The sequence below is a fragment of the Azolla caroliniana genome, unplaced genomic scaffold, assembly GCF_043228905.1.
Source record: "Azolla caroliniana isolate FFs.n. ecotype wild unplaced genomic scaffold, voAzoCaro1.0.p SCAF_6, whole genome shotgun sequence".
Lineage (NCBI taxonomy): Eukaryota > Viridiplantae > Streptophyta > Polypodiopsida > Salviniales > Salviniaceae > Azolla > Azolla caroliniana.
This window is the reverse complement of record NW_028230441.1, coordinates 1438987-1458699: the sequence shown is the minus strand read 5'-3', so window position 1 is coordinate 1458699 and position 19713 is coordinate 1438987. Positions and strand designations below refer to the sequence as shown.

The 19713-nt window shown below is 39.2% G+C and overlaps 3 protein-coding genes across 4 annotated transcripts; 1 reads left to right on the top strand and 2 right to left on the bottom strand.

The window, feature by feature from the left end:
- The first annotated feature begins 262 nt into the window (after positions 1 to 262).
- LOC147862454 (LOW protein: ammonium transporter 1-like protein) lies at positions 263 to 5383 on the top strand. 2 transcript variants are annotated; one of them, XM_087321564.1, is made up of 9 exons: positions 263 to 663; positions 801 to 860; positions 1934 to 1981; positions 2088 to 2217; positions 3122 to 3198; positions 4275 to 4370; positions 4460 to 4530; positions 4785 to 4875; positions 5100 to 5383. In XM_087321564.1, the coding sequence occupies exons 1-9, from the start codon at positions 397 to 399 to the stop codon at positions 5217 to 5219; spliced, it is 960 nt and encodes a 319-aa protein (XP_087177690.1). In that variant the 5' UTR covers positions 263 to 396; the 3' UTR covers positions 5220 to 5383. The 2 variants fall into 2 exon arrangements, with proteins under 2 accessions (XP_087177690.1, XP_087177691.1); XM_087321565.1 differs by having other exon boundaries at positions 507 to 646.
- Positions 5384 to 6499: 1116 nt separating this feature from the next.
- Positions 6500 to 10869, bottom strand: PTAC4 (plastid transcriptionally active 4). The gene is made up of 11 exons (XM_087321242.1): positions 10565 to 10869; positions 10010 to 10107; positions 9806 to 9916; positions 9656 to 9720; positions 9503 to 9584; positions 7822 to 7896; positions 7643 to 7713; positions 7464 to 7546; positions 7188 to 7252; positions 7030 to 7104; positions 6500 to 6880 (listed from the first exon to the last, which is right to left on the bottom strand). Exons 1-11 carry the CDS (start codon positions 10779 to 10781, stop codon positions 6761 to 6763), a joined length of 1062 nt encoding a protein of 353 aa, XP_087177368.1. The 5' UTR covers positions 10782 to 10869; the 3' UTR covers positions 6500 to 6760.
- Positions 10870 to 14153: 3284 nt separating this feature from the next.
- LOC147862452 (cytochrome P450 78A11-like) lies at positions 14154 to 16116 on the bottom strand. The gene is made up of 2 exons (XM_087321544.1): positions 14938 to 16116; positions 14154 to 14795 (listed from the first exon to the last, which is right to left on the bottom strand). Exons 1-2 carry the CDS (start codon positions 16090 to 16092, stop codon positions 14154 to 14156), a joined length of 1797 nt encoding a protein of 598 aa, XP_087177670.1. The 5' UTR covers positions 16093 to 16116.
- Positions 16117 to 19713: the final 3597 nt, after the last annotated feature.

The following is a 19713-nucleotide window of genomic DNA, read 5'->3' as shown; positions in this document are numbered from 1 at the left end:
GAAACGAGGTTTTTAGGCAAGTTAATTGAATTTCTTTGGGGCTACATGGTATTGGGAAGGTTAATCGAATTAGTTTTTGGGCGAGTGTCTCATGCTAGAATTTGGGTTCTCACCCATTCGCCAACTGTGAGAGGAGAGGGGCCGAGAATATGTACATATACCATAGGAATGTCCGAGTACTATGAATGAAGCGGATGAACCCCTTGAAATTTAATCACCCAATTCAACAAATGTAATGTTGAACCTCTCATCTTCTAATACAACAGAAGCTTTTCATGTCTAAACCAAAGAGATATCTTTTTTGAACTTCTCATCATCATCCGCCAGTGACAAGTGGAAGTAGACTGAAGCTTTCATGTCCAGATAGATACAGAGAGCAGAGGCTAGATAGCGTCGATGATGATGATCTCCACGTTTTTCCCTACGCCCACCACTTCCCTCGCCTTCCATGATTTTCAAATGAAACGGCATCGTTTTCTGTCCCCTTATCCTTCCACTTTACTGTTTCTGAAGAATAAATTCAACAAGAAGAGAGATTGTCCTAGTGGAAATAGTGTATTAATTATCTCCAGAGCTTCTGGATCATCAGATGGATCTTCGCCACCGCTGATCTTAGAGCAATATCCATCCTCTCTTGTCGAGCAGCGTATGAAAGATCTTGCTGTATGCAATAACATATGTATATTCATATAGATCAAACATTAGTACCTGAAACGTGAATAGATTTTGACAACTGAGAAATAGATGATTTTTACTTTTAATTTTATAAGGAAGGATGCTCTGTGTCTTCTTATGTGCAGGAAAGCATGGTTTTATCACCTACCTTTCTCCTTCAGCTTCCAAATGACCTAAAGAGTGATGTAAGTTCATATAGGATTGTTGCTTTGATCAAATGTTTGCTATGTGTTTTCTTCACTAATGTGAGTATAGGAAAATTAGTATTATCATCCAGATCAAGTGTACACAGTTTTTATTTACCAATCAGCCGAGTGCTTCCTTCTCATTTATGAAATCATAGGAAATTGTAAAGAAATGACCACCAATTTATAGGAATTTCTTAGAAATTTTTGTATACTTTTCTGTCTGATTTTGTTCCCTTTTTAAAAGCTATTCAAGATGGCAAATTCGGTCTTGCATTTTAGTGAACGAGGGCATCTTTTTCTAAACATTGGCCCAATAGGCACATAAAGATGGTAAATATGATTTGAATATGATGATCTATTAAAGATTGCTACATTTCATCATGTCTGCCTGAAAGAAAAGATCTTTATATTGTTATTTATAGTACATATAGATGCCTGTGGTCAGAACACAATAATCCATGTAAATTTGTTACATATCGTTCCTCCTGCTCAAGGGAGGAATTTTTATATTGTTATGTGAACACATATAGCCGTTATTAAAACGAGCCCATGGAGTGTACAAAACATGCAGTGAGCTATGATAGCAATTCCATGGTCTTGGAATATATATATATATATATATATATATATATATATATATATATATATATATATATATATATAAAGGGATGAATACTTGGTTGCACACTCTTCTACCTATTATGCACCCTTCTCCCTTCTTATTATTAATTAAGAGCCAAAGAAAGCTAGAGATATGCCCATTAGGCATATAGTGTTGCTAGCGATGTTGCATGGTCTCAATTCAGCAAATTTATATTGGATGTATGAAGGGCTAGATACTATGTTGTATACTCTTCTTCCGTTTAATGGGGATGGCTTGCATATACATGCTAGAAACCTCGAATATGGTGTACCTTGACTCAGGAGGATTTGTTGGGTTGGTGAGGTATACTTTAGCCGTCAATTCTTGATAATCGTATTTAATTTGATTGGTGTGACTATAGGATGTTGATCATCAACATACAGTGTTTATATCTAGCTTTCATGACTCTTTTGTTTTGCTTTCACAGCTGAAAGATGCCGCATTTGCTTTGTCCAATGGTCCTGTGCAGCGTGAGGTCGTTTTCTATTTTTTTCTTATTCGTCTTGATCTTTAATTTACAATTATATTGTTTTCTTTTTTATTTCAATTTCCTTTAGCTTACACCAGATTTCAACGTACAGTGTGGAGAACTTGCAGGCGAGAAGTTAGTGCAACTATCTCTGGCATGGGAGAAAGGGGATTCAAAAGCTGCAGCTTTAGCGGCTGATGAACTTCGATCTGTACTCCCAGAGGAAATTATTGCAAGGACTGGTATGTTTGATGTGAATAATGGTTATTAACCAGAAATTCAACAGTAAGTGCTTATATGGTTTAAGGATCACATGCTTCCAGTTCAAGTTTGTTGATTTCTCTGCTGAGAAATGCAAGGCTTTGGGCTGCAAGGCTTTGGAGAAATGCTACAATAAATGCATGGTGTTGATTTCTCTGTGGAGAGTGAAAACAATTTCAGTATTCTAGTGATGGTTATTTTGTTTTCTGGTATAGCTAGTATATCCACAATACAGCTTGCTGCTATTTTGTTACCAAATTAAAATGTGATGTTCATGCTTAGATACAATGATTTTCACTCATTAAATTTGTTCAAAATCCAGATCCTATCAAACGTTGATGACCTAGACTTTATATATCTTGTATGTGTGTTTTATGAAGGGGTTCACATGTACAAATAGCATTTAAATAGGGAAAACGTATTAGAAATTCTTCAATTGCAGTCACATCTTGATTGGACTTCAGAAACTTCATTTTAGAAGAGGTGTGATTACTGCATAAAAGAAAAAGTGTGACATTTTACTTGATGAAGCTAGCTTGGTTCCATCTACAAAGTGATAAACAATTTAGAAAATGTGTGCTGTAGCTATTGGAAGGCGATTGATTGATGCGTCACTAACTTCATTTCAGAGAAGATGTGATTACTACATAAGATAAAGGGTGACATTTTACTTGCGGAAGCTAGCTTTGGTTCCATCCACAAAGTGAGAAACAATTTAGAATATGTCTGCTGTAGTTATTGGAAGGTGATTTATTGATGCTTCACTAACTTCATTTTAGAGGTGCAGATTTCTACATAAAAGAAAAAGGGTGACATTTTACTTGAGGAAGCTAGCTTTGGTTCCATCTACAAAGTGATAAACAATTTAGAATATGTATGTTGTAGCTGTTGGAAGGCGATTGATTGATGCTGGAAGGCGCTTTGCTTCTATGGGAAGTTATGATAAAGGAGAACTTCAAAAGGTTTGATGCTATTTCTAAAGTTGGGTGCTAAGCTGATAATCGAAGTTTCAGAGATAATTATAGATTTCTTGAAATGACACTGGAGTGTAGAGTTTTAGATAATACTAAATTCCTGAAAGATGCGTTCCTAGTTATAAAATACAAAAATATGTATTATTTTATGCAGGAAAAGGAAATATTAAGGTGATCAGAGAGATTGTTGTGTCGTAGAAAAGTGAAATTATCTGTTATCCATGACTTCTTAAAATATGTCTGTATGGAGTACCTAAAAAATTAATTAAAAAGTATGACTACGAAATTCATGCTAGGATGTTGCATTCCAAGGAGCGTGTTTCATCACTCAGATGGGTAGTAGAATGGGTATTTATGTCAGAAATGCTGTTGTGATTGTGCCTTATCCTATCTGAAGATTCAAGAGATAGCAAAACGATTCCTCTATCCAAAAGATGGATGGAATTTTTGTTATCATGTTCCTCAAATCTTGATAAGTTAGTATATTTTTCAATTTACTTGCAAATATTTTGGTGGGATAGGTGAGTCTCTGATATAACTGAAGCATAATAACTTTAAGGTTATTTTGGCCTTGGTTGAGGATATGAGAGGTATTCCTGGATTGGCCATAGGATCAACCCTTCACCTTGCCAGTTCTCTAGTATTCTGGGTACTATCAACAAGTCATCAGTAGGCTCTGAATTTGTACCATCCTAATAGTTCAGTTTGACAATTGTCTTCAGCCATTTTGTCTTAGAAATGGATTCAGCCGAAGATGATGTAGATCCCATGCAGACAATGATGATTGGGGTTGTTGAGACTCTAGTTTACAAAGGCTTATGGTTTTAGCATTTCAGTCATGTCAGATCTATCCTTTACTATGATTGTATTATTTTGGTCTATTACGCGAGAATTGATAGTATTTTTTTCTATATATATATAAACTTTCAGTTCCTTTAAATACCGAAGAAAAGTGCTCTATGCCATAATATCCTTAGACTATCATAGTTTTTCTCAGTTGATGAAGAGACACTTTAACTGAAACTCTACAATCGCAAAAGCTAATATGTTGTCTCTCCTTGCAGATTGCTAAGGCATTAACTAGTGCTGGGGAAGTTTTATATGTCAGTGATGCATCTAAGATTAGTGAGGAGCCACAAGCAGCAAAGCGCACATATAAGGTATACTAAAATTTCAGTTTTTATCTGTGGTTTACTGCTGTTTCTGTTAAATGTATATGATTTTTTCTTGCTGATTATTTTCTGCATAGTTCGGGGACCTACAAGTGGAATTAACTGCACAGAAATGCTACATAGGTTGTCTTGTTGCTTTTGCTTTTGGGTAAATTTTCGGTTCTCTGCATATCAATTCTCTGTATATCAATTCCCAGTATCATAATGCTTCCAAGGGTTTACAATATTCTAGTAAGTGGATCATCCACTCTCTCGTATGACTAGGCAATACCTAACATTGAAATTTATGTGTGCAGATCAGAGCATGCACATGGGAGTATTGAATCATCTGTTTTAAATTTTGTTGTATGCATCATGGAGTTATATCTCATGTATCTGAATTGCCAATGATTTGTTTTGTAGATCCATATCGTGGGGATTAACGAACTCATTGCAAAACACTCCGGAGAGTTCATTGCAGTTTGCTAATGATAATGCTACTTTACTTGCTACTGTGAGAATTTGTCGCTCTTACCCTACTCAAACACTAAATAAGTACTGTAATCTGTATTCATGCAAAAGTTAATCATATCAACACACGAAATCTATTTTGATCATGTGAAATAGTGCTTTGCAATTAATATGTTTTGTATTATAACATACCTTCGACAATTCAAAGAGAGGCAGACATCATCTTATGAGTATTTCTGACTGTTGGGTATGCTTATTGATCTGCAGTCTTTGAGGGGAGCATTATTACTCCTCGGTTTTGGTTCCACGTTCCTCTCAGGTTTGACTCTGGTGGGGCTTCTAGGGCTTGGTTTTCAACTGTCTTCCAAATCAAGTGCCGATGAGTGACGAACCATATCTGGAATTCTATGGTTTGGTTTCCACTTGTTATATAATCCAATATTTTTGGAATTTGTAACCACATGTCAATATGGGAAGTGCTTCATGATTTTCTATGTAAGCAATGCCAGTGACATTCTGATTGAATATCAATCGTCACATTCATGTTTTGATGTATGGTTTTGGGTCTCGTTTTTGTGCATTTCAAATTCACTATCATGGATAGAAAAGCTCATTACATCAATATACCATATGCCATTTGAATTTTCAAATCACAATATACCATTAATCCTTCTATTGTATTCATTTGTGCTTGGCAGAGAATATTAGAAGTCTGACACATGGAATGCATGGTTTTCAAGCACAAGTGTCCTTCTCATTGTTTTGATTAAATCATCACATCATCAATTGAATTGATCATGCGTTCAGAAGATAAGTTGCATTGTCTTTGTAGCAGCAATGTAGTTCAATTGATTGTGCTTTAGCAATCAATCTCAAGCATATAGACGTAATTTGAAACCAAAATCAACTGTAATTTTTATTTCAAGCATTCAACTACAGTAAATTTTGCTGTTAAAACTATCATGAAAGTTCACGCTTACATTGATCTCTTCTAGGTTTCTCTTAATTTAGAGTATCTGGTAGGTGCTTGGTCTTGAATATTTTACCATGGTCAGAGTGCATCATGAAGAAAATCTTTGTTGACTGAAAGTTGGGTGACACTTTTGAGAGCCTAAAATGGAAATTATTCAATACTGGGCCATTTCAAGTTTGAACTTCTCCATAGTGCTATAGTGAAGCCATGCATATGTTCTCGCACTAGTGCTGAGAGTATTTGAACTTTTCCCAGATGAAAACCTCATTTATATTACCGTCCATCCACAAATTTGAGGTCATTAACTTTAACAATTATGGTTTACTATAATAAACACTATAAAGTTCGTTTTTTGTAATAATGCCACATTTCATGAATTTATACATCAATCAGAAATGGGAATTAGAATATCTAACACATTGTACACCACTCAAAGGAGACCTCATAAACTTAGATTTGAAAAGATGCTAACGCCATACTCAAGTTACATTTGATTTTCTCAATGTTATATGCATGAACATCTGATATCTGATTCTACCGTTATCATTTTATACCATGAACATTATTCAAATGTTCACCATTAATATTTTGTATGCCATCATAATCTACTCTCCCTTGTGTTCGCATTTCCTCAGTTAACAAATGCAGAAAAGCACTGCATCAATTATTGATACATTTCTGCATATACTTGGGCTGAGAAACGGAACAATAATAGTAGTATGATTTTCAAGAATATATAATGGCATTCTTTTTAATGTTGTTTCTCTCCACAATGTTACAGGCAAATAAAACAAAACAAGAAGTAAATGTTCAAATGTCATTCTTACAAAAATTAAATCAATCATTTATCCTTATTATTAGATCAAATTGTCTGACATCATCCATTCATTGGCAAGAATGAAGAATTGCCACTCTTCCAACAGGTCGATTTTCATTCAAATTCCAAATTCTCTCATTACTCATTGGCCTTCCTCCTAAGTTCATTCAACTCCCTCTCAATCTCCGAGTCCTGAAATGGATTAGATGTCGCTCTGCTAGCAGCAGGTGTTCGACCAGGTGGAAGTTCCCCTGATACCTATTCACAAATAAAAACTGTATAGTCAATATTGTTGCTTTATGCTCACGATAGGAGAGGGGAAAAAATGTAGCAACTGCATAAATAATAGGACACATTAAACATTACATATCACACAAAGTTGTATTTCAGAATTGAGAGAAACTCGCCTTTCCAGTCCCTAACATTTCTTTTCGCAAAGCTGCAAGATCATCATCAACTGAACCACTCTCTAGCATAGCAAACTGTACATAAAATATGATAAGAATGAGAACCAAATTACATAGTCATGTTAATCATGTTAATCATTTTAATTAGGTGTAATCACCTTTCCAGCAAGATCATCTGTAGTGAGTTGATTTACAGCATCAGCTTCAGCCTCCAGAGCATTAACTGGCACGAAATTCCAGTTCCCCATGAATAAACAAAAGAATACAAGCTGGAACATGAAACTGAATATAATTTTTTACTTTGCAAGTAAACAAATCTAAAAGATATTCCATTTATAGGTGAAGTTAATGGTCTATAGACATATATTTGCAGTAGTGATGCATCCACTAATACCTCCTATATTGATAATTAGTAGGGAAAGCCAGCATTCTACCTTTTTCTTCCATCCTCTCAAAAGCAGATAGAGCACTGCTGGTATTGATATTTCCAAGCATCTCACTTACCTTCTGAGAGGTTCTGCAAATATCCAAATTAGCAATATGATTCCATGTTTTTTTTCTTTATTCATCTTTCATATGCATTTTGCAGAGAGAAAAGTTTCAGGAGACCAACTTGGCAGATTGGGCACGAGCCTTGAGGGTATCTTTTTTGGACTTAGCTTCCTGCATCTTACTCTCTAGTAGCTGCATTCTATAAGAACAATGAAATCATTCCCCAGCAATTTGTGATGTACTAAGACTACATTCTTCTCCAACTCACTTTACACAATAGGAGGCGAGTTGATGCTATACCCTAGTATTAGAAATGAGTTTCTCAACAACAGTTGTCTGCTGATCAAGCTGAATCTTCAATGCTTTGGCATTATCCTGTAAAATCATCTCTCTCTCTATCTCTCTCTGGGCCTATACCTTAGTCATTAAGCTGTAATTTTTTAAACCCATACAGATTGTGATCCAGTTAATCACACTAATTTATTAGGCGATCATGCAGAACTCACAGCAAGCAGAAATAACAGATGGATATTTGGCAACCTGATGAAAACATGCTTTAATCAACTCTACACCCAACCAGATGCTTATGGCAAGAGGGTTAACACCTTACGATCTGTAGTGCCTCCCCTCATTCCTAGGACCTTCGTGTCAATCATTTCCCACCATCTATAGAAGGCATAGTAGGAGTTGAATGCAAGCCTTCTTCTGGCTCTGACTTCCCACAAAGATGGCATATTTGTAAAATCGGTTCATGACCACCTACAAGATGATTAATAACTCTAAAAACGCGTATCTATCTTGATATATTCTTATCACCCAATAAGGGGATCAAAAAAGCTGTGATCAATGCAATCTCACTGTAAGTACAATAGGGACTATGTTTGGATGAAGTTCCTTCTTCAAAAGAATGCAACCAATACTACTGGTTAACAAAACATTGGGCCATCCAGTCTGAGTAAAAGCTATGCTCACAAGTATCCCTAACAAAGACAGATTCAGAATCCAAATGTATCTAGCATGTGGAGGCTCTTCACAAATAAGGACCAGGCATTATCCATGTCAAAGAAAATGAATGAAGGTTTCGCAAAGAGATAGATCTTCAACCACCTCTATAAACACCAATGAGAATTGAGGAGGGCCAATACATTAATTGGCACTCATGGCATCTGGATGTCCTGTAGTGCACGAGTCACGATTAGCCAGCTTAAAGTATCCTCTCGTCAGGTACAGATAGAGCCATGGCAAGTAAGATGGTATATAGGCTCTAAACAGAGGAGATATGTTGGGGGACAAATTTCCCAGGAGTCACCCATCCCACTATTGTCTCTGTGCTTGCATGTTTTATCTTCAAAGGTTATTCAAATTCGTCATAACATGCAGATATTAGATATTGTTCTGAACCTCCGGTCTAGTCACAACTTGGGACCACTTTACAACATGATAGAGAGTGAGAATCATTATGTCCCAAGACTAAGGCGTTCAGTGATGTCAGGGAAAGACATGCTGCAGTCTTCAGTGATCAAACCATTCTCAGGAAGATCATGGAATTGGCTGACCCAAGGTCGATTCGGGCTTGGTTCCACCCTGCTTCAGAGACTGAGGTACCTTTTGGTTTGTAAGCCAAATTTCCCTCTTAAGATAGTTTGATGCAAATTTTCTGTCTCTGTCCTATGCACTGCTCTCATATTTATTCATAGGAAAACTAAATATAGGCTCAGAATTGATAAACACACAAAGCAAGAAAAGAAAAACTTATTCAGAAAGATAATTAGTTAGAAAAAAGCAAAAACTGCAGTAACATGGCGATAAAGTCTAATGGTCATCATTCATGAGTTTCTTTTCATCATGCTGATATTTTACAACACTCAAGCTTGACACCCCTACTGAATTTCACAAAACAAACTTCATCATGTCATTCCATCCTATTTATATCTTGTAATAGAGTAGCACATTTGATTATCTGTATTCTTATATTCAGCACCTCATAATCCTTTCTCCTTTTCAGGGCTTCTCGTGCAAGATCCTCTTCTCCTTTTGCAAGTGCTAATTTAGCTCTTTTATACCTATTCAGAAAACATGGAGATTAATTAGGACTGTCAACCTCACAATCAAGTGAGCAATTAATGCAGCATACCAATCATTTGAAGTCTGATCTGCTGCTTTATACTTGTTCTCAAGTTGTTTTTGAGAGGCAAGAACCTTCATGTAAACAGAACTGCAATTAGTGCAAATCATGGAGCAGTTAAACCCTATAATTTGCTGTCAATATTTTGAAAGAACGCACCTGTGCAGTGGCCTGTCTTAGCTTTGTCAGATCTTCACTCATTTCCAGAACTGTCTGATCTAAAAGTTTCTCTGGATCTTCTGCTGAACTCACAATTGCATTTGCATATGACTGATGCCCACCATAAAAGGGTAATATAGATCAGATTTGTACCCTCAATAAAAAATAGAGAAGTTGTTTTTAAAACATATGTATATCGCATGCCTTGAATATTCGTACAGCCCGCTCAAAAAGATTCATTTGAGATCCAAGGGCACCTCCAAATGACTCAACTTTTCCATCACAGAGACTAACCAATTCCACTGCAATTTCCAAAGAATGAGCTCTCTAGTTTTTTGAGAAAGGACACATTATCTCTCTCTTTCTCTCTTCCTTTAGTTCACATCGACCATATTTGTTTCTCATGAATATCAATAACCTATCTATCTCTAGATGCAGTAAAATTGTGTTGAGGCAAGGATAACGACGACTCATACCCACATGGAAATGCCATGTAAGCTCTGCTGCGGTATGCTTCTTGTTCAAAGATGCGGACTGCTGGGTTTTGGACAATCAACCCCCTCTATGAAATTGGAAATGGCCATCTAAAATGCATACTACTTAATAATAATCAATCAATTTCGAAACTTTTATTCCAGTAGTTCTTAACAGGATCAATACAGAGTCAGCGTCAACACTACCTCTTATTCTCATAGTCTGGTACAGAGTTCCTAGCATAATCAACACGAAAGAGAATTGCTCAAATTTCTTTGAGTTTACCTCCGCCGTTGAAGAATCCAGAGTGTGTGGACCTCGACAGAAAAGAAGTATAAAGAAAGAGTTGCCCATGTGAAGTTCTTTTAGCAGAAATGGCAGAACACGAAGCCACTGAAGAGGAAGAAATGGAAGGTGGCGACGGTAGACAAGAAGACGATGAAGAAGAAGAAGGGATTCTAAGGGAGCATCCGAAGGGACCTGCAGAGCTCGCCATCGCCATAGCCACGACGAAGAGACCCTTCTGAGCACCACAAATTTCCAGTCTTTCTCGTGATAAGAATACTGCTGAAACGTTGGGGATCCTTCCGGCCCAATGAAAAATGTCCAAGGCCTGTATAAATGCATTGGATTGGCTACATAAGTGTTGGTGAGACCAACTCGTGGGCCATACACACACAGTGTCACACACACACACACACACATTGAGGAGAGGAGCGCATGGCCTTTGTCCAAGGGAATGAATGGTTCTTTTGGTTCAATTATTGGGCATAGTGTTTCTTTCCATCTCGCTTGACTTGTTCCTTAATGCCATGCCCCTTGATCAATCCTGGAAATCCATCCACCCCACATCCAGTATGTGGAGACAAGGCTTCCCCAATCGCATTTCAAGAAATAGTGAAGAAGATGTAGTGGCCTCAAGGAGAAGCAACGAAAAACTCGATGGTATTTCAAAAAGAAATCCCTAAGAATATTGAAATGTCAAGTCATTTACTTAAGGTGAAATATCGTTGGAACTACACCCAATAAGCATCACAACTTCACAAGTAGAACATCTTTTAAGTAGTAAACCTCAACTACAAAGTTTGATAACAAGTCTCCCTTTCCACCATGCCTTATATATGGTGCTTTTGTATAAAGTATTTCCATGAGCGTTATACTCAAGGAGGGGGAAGAAGTAATATATTGATGTTGCGAGTTGATATTGTAGCCGTCTAGAAGCACACATTACCTCACTTCAATTGATGATAAAAAAGAAATGTAATGAAAGCTTCTAATGGTGGAATAAGTTAAATAGTTGAAGTTGATCCATAAATTTAAACTAAATGTTTATGTGATGAGGTCTAAGATTGTATCCTACTCTTGCAATTTGTGCATCTCATCATTAAAGTTCAATCAAGTCTTAGCCAATAAAATGAATTTGTATATGTATCTCAATTCAATTCCTAGTTTCAACTTTCAAAGCTTAATGTTAAATTTGTGGCTTGGCTCAAAAACGAGCAAGTCATATAATGTGGCATCATATTGGGGGTTCAATTCATGGTATTGTTTCAACTCAATGTCCAATCTTATTTCGAAAACTTGAATATCTCTTTTTAAAGTTGTTATGCACACAACCTTTGCAGACCTATTCTAAAGCTAATGGCCTTGGGTTAAGTGTAGGATTGTTGGAAAACAAATTATCCTTAAATTTGGGACAAACCCATAAGAACACATGGGAACATGTAGTGGTCTTGGAGCCTTAGGTATTGTAATAGATAAAGGTGACCAACCACACCCCTCGTGACAACATCTTGAGACATTAGTGAGGCTAAGCTCTCTTTTCAGGATCTGATATTCAATTATGAAGATATAGTAGCACAAGGCAATATTTGATGGTATGGGATGTTGATGGTTTTTTATGTTGTCTCATGCCCTTTGCTTGGGGTACTCAATGTGGTTAAACACTCTTAATCCATTTTTTCCCTCAATATATGTTGGGATCGGAACCGGCCACAACCGGTTACCCGTTCGTATATTCGGGTGCAAAGAATAAATCGATAGTACACAGACAAGACAGAATACAGAGAGCAGAGACACAAAATGTTTTATGTGGAAAACCCGAAAGGGAAAAACCACGGGGGTCCACAAACCCCAAGAAACGAATCACTATGTGTACAGAGAGGAGTACGGGGAGACTCAGAGGCAACAACCTCAAGCTCGTCTTCATCTAAGAGACAACGGTAGAGTTACTACTCTCACTCTCTCTCACTCACAGTTACAGACGCAACAACCTTGAGAGTAACTATACAACTATCTCAACTATTCTAATGATACACACCCTTGATTCACAACTACTCATAAAGTTTGCCCTAGTTGTATTTATACTTATACAACTTTCTAGCTATTTACAGATATAGCCCACATGGGGCACATTTGGACTATTTACAAATATAGTCTCCCGAATTGGTTATATAGTCAATATTCGACTTCGGTTTCTACCTTGGCCGAATTGCCCATTGGTTCCATCCGATTCGGCTCGTACTCTTCCCATCCAGAGGGACCTGTTTTCCCAACAATATATTATTATGTTGCTCGTCATTAGAGTATCCTATTGTGTAATTTTTCAAAGGACCTATTATATGTGGAAGCATGTGTTCGTCGAGGAGCCTTAGGTATTGGACTATATCAGGGGGATTAGTTGCCTCAAGCATGACAACACTTTTAGGCGTCGTTGAGACTCTATGCGTGAGGCAAAGCTCTCTTCTTTAGATCTGTTATCAACTATTGCTCATCATTTGAGTATGTTATATGCGTAAGGTCAAAGACCAATTTTAATGCTTACTTTCATGGGTTTAGGGTAGGATAGTTGGAAATCCATAATCCTAGAAACTAGGACTATGACATTTGGAAACATTGAGAAATTGATTCATGTCACTTGGTTCCCGAGGGTGGTAAGTATCTTGCATGAACATTTGAAGGATTCTCAAGCTCAAACCAAACTCTTCAAGTGACCTACAATCTATTAAGCTCCTAAGCCAAAATTTCACAATTCCCATATTAGATGTAGACTTAAAATTTGAAGCGTATTAGATGTAGACTTATTACCTATAAACATTTTTTAGAAACCAGTCAAATATTTAACAATTTATAGAGTTAATTCACACATTAATAAACAATTGAAGAATGTCCACAAGAACCCTTAGGCCGTTTAAACTAGAATTTGAAACTAGATGAACTTCAAAACAATAAATCGAGAAAGGTCCAAACTGGAGCATTACATCCCCGAACCCAGCTAGACACAAACCCAAACCATTTGCAATTTTCCAATCCAAAATTGAACCAATTACGTCGTTAAGCCAAGGGTTCATGGTTCAATTTGGTTCAACAAAAACCATGCCCTTGCCAATTCCTACTAGCAAGCAAACATGATAAAGTGCATCGCATAGTGTAGCCAGTCAACGAAGGGATTGATCCACATAGAACTTATAAACATAATCACACACACTCGAATATCTTGTGCTTAAATAACAAAAAAATCGTCAAAAGATTGAGTAGCTTCTCAAAATATGGTGTATAGAAGAGATTGATTGATTGTTACAATGTTGTATGGTTTTGGTATGACCAAAATTATGGCCCCAAAATTTATTAAACCTATAGAGGCATGCATGCATATACAAGCAATGGAGGTGCCTATTTGGTGTTGATATAATCATATGTGTTAGGTAGATATAAAGTAGCTATTGAAAGATTAGATGATCCCTACCTATGAAAATTTCTCTATAACCCGAAGGAAAGTAACTCTTGCTTTATCTCTCATCCCATTTACATACTCTTTTACTGTTTTACATAATTAGCCGCATTCATCCATCTAGTACCTAACCAACGCATCTCATTATAGTTTGATGATTCGCTCGGTCAGGCGCACCACTAGCGGCACCTCCATCTCGCACGACAGTTTCAGCACCTCCCTCAACTCCACCGGATGCCCCTCCGCCTGCGACAGCTCGAACCTCTGCACTATCCTGGCCACCCACAGCTGGACGGTCGCCATGGCCATGGCCTTGCCCGGACATGCCCTCGCGCCTGCTCCGAAAGGTGCCAGCCGCATGTCCACCGCCCCTGAATTCACTTCTATTGCCTTCCCCTCCCCAGGCTCCAGGAAGCGCTCCGGCCAGAACCTCTCTGGCTCTGCCCACACCTCCGGGTCGTGCATGATGGCCCACATGTTCACCATCGCCGTCGTCCCCGCCGGCACCTCGTACCCGCCCACCTCTGTGTCGTGGATGGCCAGCCTCGCCCATGACAGCAGCGGCCCCGGCGGATGCATCCTCAGCGTCTCCTTCACCACCGCTTGCAGGTACGGCATGCGGGCTGTGTCGGCATCGCGGATGCATGGGGGCTCGCTGTCGCTGCCTGTTGCCATGGATTGCACCTCCGCGTGGAGCCGGGATTGGACGGCAGGGTGGAGAGCAAGCTCCGCGAGGATCCATTCCGTCAGGATGGCCATGGTATCAGTCCCCCGGAAGATCATCTCCTGCATTCATTCATTCATTCATTCATTTGGTTAATGACTCTTGCAAGGTCCGTTGAAGTCGACGAGGAGCCCTAAAACTAGGACGCAATCGATCGATCAATCAATCGCATTTGCCGTCAATTCATAATGGAAATTTGCTTACCCAGAGGACGGATACGATGTCGGAATCCGCGAGTTTCTCTTCCTCTTGCAGATGTAGGAGCACGTCCACGAAGCTGGAAGATGAGGAATAATTGGCCACGTGGACGCCGGCAGATCTGTGATCATCGATGATTTTCTGGACGAATGCATAGACGCGGGGCACCAGTTCCCTGCAGCGCTGGACGATGCGCAGGGGGTCCAGGCTCTGGAAGGCGGACGGAAGATGGTCCGACATGTTGAAGGCACCCAGCAGCTCGAAGCCTTCGCGCACCATGCTCTGTACCTCTTCTGCTTCCCGTCGCTCCTCCTGCTCCTCTTCGCTCCGTTCAGCAGGGTCAGCATTAGGGATGGCGGAGGAGGAATACGTGTAGCGCTTGCCGAACACGGTTCCCATGATGTTGTTGAGCGCGGCGTGCTGCAAGAAGGGCCTTATTTCAATGGCGTTAATGCGTGATGAGGAGGATGCAGCGGTGGCGGTGGCGGCCATAGTGTGGAGCATGTCGGTGGTGTGGAGCTGGCGGAGGGCCTCGTGGGCGGCAATTCGGCGTGGGGAGAAGAGGTGGGTGGCGGCAAGGCGGCGGAGGTTGCGCCATCGGTGACCGGCGGGGGAGAAGCCGAGGGCGCGGGTGAAGAGGAGGTGGGTGGCGGACTGGGAGAGGGGGCGCTGGGAGAAGGCGGGGTTGCAGAGGATGTGGCGGGCGGTGGAGGGGTGGCTGGAGACGACGAGGCGGGTGGAGGCGAGGGAGAGGGCCATGAGGGGGCGGGCGTGGAGGGAGGAGGCGAGGGAGGCCAGCAGGCGGTGGGCGGTGGGGGAGGAGGAGAAGGAGAGGAGGGAGCCCAGGAATGGCAGGCCACGGGGGCCGGGGATGCATGGGAGATCGGCAGCGTGATGAGGCGGAGGAAGAAGGTGGCGGCGGCGGTGGTGGGAGGCGGCGAGGGCGAGGAGGCCCCAAGCGGGGCCACCAGGGTGAAGCCAATAGGAGAAGGAGGCAACGAGGAAGAGGAAGGAGAGGAGGAGGAGGAGATTGGCGGAGGAGAGGAGGCGAGAGGCGGCGGAGGAGGAGGAGAGGAAATGGAGGAGGAGGTGAGTGGAGGAGGAGGAGGAGGAGTCGTGGAGAGTAGAGGAGAAGAGGTGTTGGTGGTGGTCAAGTGCCATGGTTTTTTGTGTTGTAACAAGTAAGTAAGTAAGTAAGTAAGTAAGTAAGTGTGTGTGTTGTTGTTTTTGCCAGGTATGTGTTTCTTGTGTGGGTCGTGTGTATCCTAATCTTACGTATATATATATTTATAGAGAGATAGAGTGCCTCTGAGGCAGTTGGGCCTCTCCTTTCCTAGGCGGCAATAATACGTAGAAGAAGAAGAATGAGAATGAGAATGAGAGAATAATAATTCACACTTCTTGTCCCGGTCATCCACATTTCTATTATTCCTGCCCGCCCATAGACCCCGCCCCCCACCACCCTACCAACAAAATGGATTGACCTCCCCAATGGCATGATTCACTCGTGCCTATTTTTTTCACCCTTTCCACGCCCACCCTTTTCGTTATTCTTATTCTTCTTCTTCTTACTACTATTTGATTGTTCATGAGGCCAAACACCACCTTCATAAGCAACCCCCCCCCCCCCCTCCCTTTGTCCTATAAGTCTCCCACCCTTTCTCCCTTTCCCTTTTTTCGAAAAAACTTATGGATAAGGTTCAGCGTCGAGCCGTCACTCTCCATTGCGATCTCAGCTTCCTTTTTCGATAAATCGACCCCACCCTTTTCTTCTTTAGCTAAGGAATTGCTTCGATCATATGTCATGCATCTATGCCATTTCTCTTGGGGATATTGTTGCATTTGTAGCAACTTCTTATTTACATTCACGTATTTGAATGTTGGGCGAGAAAAATCGAAATCTTCTCATTCCGAATGCACATTCCAAAAGTACCACTTCTCTTGTCTTAAAGTTGAGATTGTTCGAAGCCTAGTTGCATTCCAAGAACCACCGACTTTTAAAATATTCTAGAAAATCTAACAAATGTGTTTGATCACGTGCGTACATTCGTCATTCATGTATGATCAATTTGGAAGAATGTCATCCTAGTAATTCAACATCTATGACGTGACACTAGTAGAATGGAAAGCTCTAAATTCAAGAGGAAGTCTACTTTATGTTTTTAGCATCTTTAATTTCTACTTTGCATTTATAATGTGAGTAATGCATGCACCAATGACTTGACTTGTTTGAAGATGGATCGCTCGAGACTTCAAGTACAACTATGCATATGGCATTACACAAAGACAACAATCCACAAAATGACTTTGGCATACGCTTAATATGGAGTTAATAGTTGGTTCTAGTATTCATGAACCACGGCCATTTGTAACCATAGGCTGTCTTGAGATGTAAAATGGGCTGCATCAAAATATGGTATCCTTTTGGGGGAAAGTATGTGTGTGGATGTGAAGAGTATAATCAAAATGTAGTGATGAGACCTTGTAAGTTGTATCTTCCTTCTTCCTTGATCATGATTTGATTAAACCCACATGCCAAGCCCATAACATGAGAGAGATATGAGGAAAGCATGAGCATAGAATCACCATATAATGAGCATTATAGTCGATGTTTCTTAATCACACGTTGTGAAGACAATGTTCCTAAGGTGGGCTATTGGACTTGGATGATCCATTTGCATACGTAGTCAACTTAGGAGAAACTACTCATGAGCACAAAATTTTATTGTCAGATGTGCCACTCAATCAAATAGAAGAGAAAGACCTTGCATGAACTTGAATGCCATGATTTATTGATTCAATAATCATATTCAAATTTGATAACCAAAATATTATTGAATTTTATTGGAAGGTAGGGTTGGATATAATCCAACCCATCAATTGTAAATTAAAACTCTTTGTTTGAGGCCTAAATTATATTTTCAACCACAATGGCTTTCCAATAACTACAAGAACAATCCGCTTGTGTTGATTGCTTCTTTCTGAATGAGAGGTGTTGCACCTCAAGACCTTAGGTAGCTTAAGTTTTTGAAAAACAATTTAAGATGTAAACACAACATAATGTAAATAGCAGTAGTCGGTATGCACTCATCTAAAGGATCATAAAATTAGAAGGGGTATAACTATGTATTAGGGGTGTGTATTGAAAGAAAGTTATATAAACATGCATGTATAAGTTTTGTGATGAATACTATATGAGAATCTCTATTTTGGAAATCTATACACGCATGCACATGCATTGATGCGTATAAATAGATTTCAAGCATAGTATGAGTTACTTTTATTAATATTCATTGTGTCATTATGTATATTACCATGATAAAAGACTAAATAAAGGAATTAAGTGTGTAATTAGGTCTTCGAAGATTAGGGATATTATCACCTAATATCCTAGGCAAACATACATCCACGAGCACACATTCAGTGGTATTGATTCTCACACTTGGCAATTTCAAAAAACACTATCCATATGCTTGAAAGATTCATGTAGTTACAATCGCAATGATAGAGAGGGGTGTGGAGTGTAATGTAAAATTTAAATAAAAGAGATGTGTGATGACTAACATTAACTTGACGCACTGGCTACATCATTGATGACCATCCCATCCCATCTACATGCAACGTAATGCCACATCAATCTACTCTACAAAGGATCAAAGGACCACAAATTTATAAGGAATCATTCAAGGAGATAAAACATTATGTATTGAAGCAAATGTGACACAATGTTTTTATATGCATCTAGAAATGAATAGACGTTACCTCATTTAAATTATGAATCATAAATAAATAAACATGATCGTGACATGAAATGATAAAGCTTGTTGTTTGAGACATTATAGTTTTGTTTATGATTAATTGCAATAAGTGGGTTTCCTATTGCTAATAAAAACTCGTCACAATTTAAGTTTGGAATCACACACAATAATAGATTGCCCCTACAAATCTCCCCCTAGTTTTTGAACATTGATATCGATATATTTTCTACAACATGAGTAAGAACATTTGCATCCCTCTTTAAAAGACAATGCTAAAATTGCTTCCATTCCTCACCATCATTGTGCATCCTAGTTTGTTTTCTAAATCTTGGTTACTTATTGGAGATCATGTTTTTGTTCATAGAGAAAGATGTTTGAAATATGATTGGCCATCAACACAATCATTTACTCTTGTTTAGTTGTTAAGGACATGCATATATGTACCATGACCCATGAAGACATCAACATTGACATTTGTACTAAAGACCATGTTTGAGACCAAGAGAAAGGAAAACACACCAAACTAGTTCTAGAGTTTCAAGCATAATGGCTACCCTGATGCAAAAGGGGACAACCTTTGTGTAAGGCATGAGCTATAAAACTCACTTTTGTGCCTTCTTTAGTTTATTCTTGAATCTTTAGTTTTCTTGCCAAAGCTAGAGCTTCCTCTCTCTGTTTCTCTCATACCCGTGAGTTATTAGTGTTATCTGCTATTAAGCCAAACACAAATCACTCTCCTCTTTGTAAGTGTTGTAGATGGCTCATCTAATTGAAGTGTGGTTAGTCTTATTGCATGTAATGTATTTACTTGTGTAAGTATCTAGCATTATAAGCCTATGAAGTGGTTAGTAAGCTTGTTAGTAAGCTTATTGCTTAAAGCTTTCAAGAGATGCGAATGAGGGTTCATGAGATTCTAGGGTAAACGAGGTTAGCACCTTGAAAATGCTTGACAATCACTCTCACTCGACTCACAACCAATAGGGTGGATGACGATTTGAACCCCTTGACCTACAATATTAGCGTG